Source organism: Oratosquilla oratoria, chromosome 23 (genome assembly GCF_046742065.1).
Source record: "Oratosquilla oratoria isolate Oo_2021 chromosome 23, ASM4674206v1, whole genome shotgun sequence".
Taxonomy (NCBI): Eukaryota; Metazoa; Arthropoda; class Malacostraca; order Stomatopoda; family Squillidae; genus Oratosquilla; species Oratosquilla oratoria.
In genome coordinates, this window is record NC_134799.1 from 19,383,304 (window position 1) to 19,388,303 (window position 5,000).

Sequence of the window (5,000 nt, forward strand, 5' to 3'; positions counted from 1 at the left end):
ACAAGCACCCGGCTAACGCCGGCCATGGCTCCGCCATGGGTGCTTGGCCTGCTTCGCGCCCCAGGGCTCCGCCCTCATTGTTTTAATGTATGATTTGTTCGGTTTGGTTTAGATAATAAAAGAGAGGAACCCATACAGGTTTTTTATTCAGTACCGGTAATAACAACATCTTTGGACGCTTTAGGTCGTTTACGTGGTGGAGTCCTAACTTCGTCTTCCGAATCATCATTGTCGTCATCGTCACTCCATCTCTTTACCGCCTTCACGATGAAGTCCTTCATTTCTTCTTGCCCCTTCTTCATTTCTTCTTGCCCCTTCTTCACCTTCTTCATTTCTTCTTTCATTTTTTCTAATAATTCCTCTAAATCTTTCTTAGAGGCCAATTCAGACTCATCGTCGCTGGTCTCGTTGTCTGAAAAACTTGGCATTATCATTGCGAAAGCTTCTTGTTCGGAAATCGTAAAGATTGATTTTGGAATAACAGTTATTCCGTGCTCTGCTTCCTCCTCAGCAATTGGAAGTTCCTCACTATCGGAAGCAGGTGTTATTTCTGGTACAGCTTCTTCACCTTTGAAAGATTTACAGAAAAGTTGTTTAAATACACAATTTCGTGCCGGTTTTAACTCGTGCGTATCATTTACCTTACTCCAGCCAGTGTACACTATTAACGAATCCCAGCTGGTAACCCGGGAACACGCAACGTAAAGCTGTCCGTGCGCGAAGCACTGTGCGGAATCGAGAAGGAGGCCACACCGGTTAAAAGTTTGTCCCTGGGACTTGTTTATTGTCATAGCGTAACTTAGTTTAATGGGAAACTGTTTCCTTTTAAAGTTTACGGGTGTATCTGTTGATTCTAACGTTACCCTCGGAAGCAGAACTTGTTCACCCTTGTACGCACCTACTAAAATCTTGCCAACGATAATATTCTTCTGTAAGTTAGTTACCATAACTCGAGTTCCATTACACATTTTTGGCGGACAAATGTTTCGGATAACCATAATAACGCTACCTATCTTTAACTTCAATTCATGGGGCGGGAGGGAAGGACTTGACATTGCATTGTATACGGACTGTTGAATTTGCATGTCGTCTTCTACGGAAATGTCCTCACTCATATAGACCCTCTCTGGCTTATCTGATTTGTCGTATACGATATACAGTAGTTAATTCTGTCAACATCGTCGTTTGTAGGTGAAATGATAGCCCTTTTCTCAAAGTAAGAAACGTTCAGGTGTTTTTTTTTCAAAGTTGTCGTAGACCTTTTCCACCAACTCTTCACGGTCTTTAACCAACACTCCAAAATTTTCAGGAAAGTGCATGTAATAGCCACTTTCTCCTGTCCCTATCCTTAACAGATTTTTAGCGAATTTCTTATTTTTAGCGTCATTAACAGTGAGTCTAACGTTCTCTGTTAGCTCCATCTTTACCAAACAATCCCAAAAATAACTTGACTTTATACAACATTCTAGTTCATCGTTCTTTCCACCTCCTCTTACAACTGGAATAACCTGTCTGAAATCACCCGCGGAAACGAAAACTATTCCTCCCATGAAACTGTTAACTTCCAGTATATCTCTTAACGTTATATCCACTGCTGTAATCGTATTCTTGTTGACCATTACGACTTCGTCCCACACTATAACGGACGTCATCTTCAGTAACCTTGCCATTTCTGAGTTTTCCTTTACGCTACAGGCACGAACCTCGGTATGACCCATTAAAGGAATCTTAAACATGTTATGCGCTGTCCTTCCTCCGTGTAAAACAGTTGTGGCGATGCCTGAGGACGCCACCGCCAGGGCTACCTTTCCCTTTGAACGAACCGCGTCAAGGATAAGGTTAACCACGAAAGACTTTCCCGTGCCTTCAGGAGCGTCTAAGAAGATAACCTTATCACGATACTTTTTGTCTCCCTCAACGCGCGCCATCACGGTTTCGTAGCATTGCCGTTGTTTATCGTTTAGGAGAACCGTTTTTTCTTTAACCTCTTCTTCCAGCTTAGCTTTGTTATACGATTTCTCCCTACGTATAACGTTTGTTGTCTTTTCGCCGTCTCTGGAAGGATGGAGGCCATAATGAACTATCCTGTCGCCGCCACAGTTCCACACATTTTCCTGTATATCGTCTAAGGCATCCAGATAAATTTCTTCGTTGTACTCTGTTAACCCTCTGTGATGAAGGAAGTCGCTCGAAAATAGATCTTTGGTCTCTTCCCAGATATTTGACTGGTCCTCGAGGGAAGAAAACACCAGCATGCTTGCGTTCGTTGCCCGTAGCTGTCTTCGATCGTTTGTGTGGTTGATTATCTCTAGGATAGTCTGTTTCCACGTATATTCGTCGTTCAGTAGACCCATGGCCTTCACGGCTTCCCTGAAGGTGGAGTACACGTGTCCGTCTACGGCTCTGAGATCTGTAAAAGACTTAGGTCCTCGCTTATGCGTAAGAAGAAGACGCAAATAGAAGAGTTCGACGTTTTTGCTTGTTACAGCCCTTATCCTTTCTAGAGCGTAACTTTTGTTTCGACGTTCTACCCAAATACTTTTATTGTTGTTGTAAACGAAAAAATTGGGCATTTCGTGATAGTAGAGCCCTGCTGCAAACTCATCACGGGAACATATTTTGAAAAATGCTGTCAGCTGAGTGTCTTTTTCGATCTTGTTGTCGATAACCTCTTTTGCCATATCTTCTTGAAAAAAAAAACTTCATTTTCGCCTTGTAGATGTAGGTCAAGCGAAAAGACAGAAGGGTGACTCTTGTGAATGGGGAATTTGAAAATCTTCCAAGTTGCTTCATTCGCGTTGACATAACGTGCTTCTTGGTAACACCTTACCTCGTTGACATCGTCATCTTTCTCACCAGTCTTAGAAAACAAAATACGGTCGCAACCCTTGTTTACATACTTTGTAACGTAGGCTATGCATTTAATGGAATTTGAACACTCGACATTAATGTGAGCGTTATATTTCAGACATAGATACGGGTTATAAGGTACAACCCACGAATTATCTATAGTTAACTTTCACGTCGAAAGAGTGTCCGCCTTCTCCCACGGCTCTTCTTCTGTATAAAGGATAGCCGTTACGTCTAAAGAGAAGATCGCTCCCACACGGTTTGGGGAAGCCCTTTTGGCATTTGTCGTTCCCGTTTACCGATTTTCTTTGACAGCATACGTGGGACTCGTCGAAGCCTTTACACGGACCGTGGATCATACATTTTGTGACAATATCGTGCAATCTTGGTTCCTTTTCCTTGTCTGGTATTTCGGCGGAAATGACACTGCCCACCAATTCGGCGTTAACTCGTTCTTCCATCCATAGAAGAATGTGAACGTGAGGGAGACCTCTTTTCTGCCACTCAATGCTATAAAGGAAGGCCTTAACGCGCCCAAAAATGTTTTTATTAGTTAAATCATCCATAATGCTGTCGACTTTCAGCTTAAATATCCTACTAACCAAATCGGGTCTATCGTTATCGCTCCTATGTCTCGAAGCAGAGCTGGAATCTGTTTGTTCAATAGCTTCATTCAACTCTTCCCATCGAGGGTTCATAGTAAAAGTGATAAAAAAGTCCGGAGAACCGTAATTGGTAACGAACGCGAGTGCGTCTTGTTGACGTTGCTTCATGTATCTTGGTCCACCTACAAATGATGAAGGAATTATCACTCTTTGTCCAGTACTTTTTCCGTCGTCACACCGTAAGATATCTGCACGTTCCTTTCTTATTTTATTCTGGTTAAATTCTATAAAAGATAGCCTAGCAGTTTCAACTTTTACATAATTATCGACGACGAATTGTTGGAATAGCCTTCTGCATTTGGTCATGTAATTATAAACACATTCCCTCTCCATATACAAAGATGCGTAAAACATGCAGGGAGTCAGAGTATTTAAAGTACTGTTGGCACATTTCATTGTGAAGGAGTAACCTATATCCCCGTTAGGGATCAACAAAGGGTACTGAAAAGAATCGTAAAAAAAAAATTGGTATGGGCTATCATTCTAAGTTGGTATTTCGTACCTGGCTTCGGGGAACGAACTGTTATACATAGATTGTCCTTTACCGAATCGAAATTAACGATAGCTCCAACCTGTGAAGACGAAGGAATATGGTAAACGCCCTTATGTTCACGTGTTTTTATCCCTTCAACAGCCTTCAAGGTTATAGACATCTCGGGGAGTTTTCCGTATTTTTCTACGTGAACTCTTATTAGTTCCTTTGCGGTCTTTAGTTCTTTTAGCATACCTGTCAGGCAAGCATTGTTGGCAGTCATATACTCGTAAAGCAGCGTAATTATTTCTTCGTTTTTGTTCAACTCTTTTTCTTCTCTTTCGCGACGCCGTCTTGTTTTAACTTTCACGTTTTTATTACTTTTCTTTGAGTAATCCGTGCACATTTTCTCTGTTCTAAGTTTAATTTGCTGATCTCTATCGTGGTAAAAATATAGGTCGAGAAAAGAGTCATTGTAGCTTTTCCAGAAAGCTTTTCCCGCCTTTCTTTTCGGACCCGTCTCATTAAAAAAACCTCCTTCTTCCAATAATTCTGGCTTCAATGGACCAATTTTATGGTATATTCTACCTTGTATCTTGTAGCACGATGCGGCCTCGGCCATGTTCTCTAGTTTATTCGAAGTGTTAAAAGAGGTAAAAGAGAACAACATATTGAAGCCCACCATATTGTTCAAAAAATGTTCTGAGAGTTTAGATGTTCCATCGTATAAAGCCTTAATGGCGTTATCTTTGATTGTTGATGGAAATGTTGTACGAACTTGGCCCGAACTACAACAAATACTTCTCCTTTCATCTTTCCATAATAGTGCGTCACAGTACTTACATTTGAATTCCCCTAATCTGCCGACCGAATGGGTATCGATCTTAGTTGCGTGTCCTTCGCGAAGTGTGCCTATAAGCTCTGCAATAGGCTTGCTACGATCACCCTTCTCTTTTTCCTTTTTGCGTTGTTGTCTACGGTTTTCCCTATCGTCGTCCAACAACTTTTTATCT

At 41.6% G+C, this 5,000-nt stretch overlaps 2 protein-coding genes across 2 annotated transcripts in view; both read right to left on the reverse strand.

Moving 5' to 3' along the window:
- Positions 1-1,211: 1,211 nt before the first annotated feature.
- On the reverse strand, positions 1,212-2,681 carry LOC143037724 (uncharacterized). The gene has a single exon (XM_076206269.1). The coding sequence runs from the start codon at positions 2,679-2,681 to the stop codon at positions 1,212-1,214; it is 1,470 nt and encodes a 489-aa protein (XP_076062384.1).
- A 321-nt stretch (positions 2,682-3,002) lies between these two features.
- Positions 3,003-5,000, reverse strand: part of LOC143037725 (uncharacterized) — a 2,150-nt gene continuing 152 nt past the window's right edge. The window contains exons 1-2 of the mRNA XM_076206270.1: positions 4,061-5,000; positions 3,003-3,956 (exon numbers count right to left, since the gene is read on the reverse strand). The exon at positions 4,061-5,000 is cut by the window's right edge and continues 152 nt beyond it. Coding sequence (XP_076062385.1) covers positions 3,003-3,956; positions 4,061-5,000 — 1,894 coding nt within the window. The remainder of the gene's footprint in view (positions 3,957-4,060) is intronic.

What these genes read in the sequence shown, in the direction of transcription:
- LOC143037724 (XM_076206269.1), bottom strand. Translation starts at nt 2,681, where the DNA reads ATGGCAAAAGAGGTTATCGACAACAAGATCGAAAAAGACACTCAGCTG.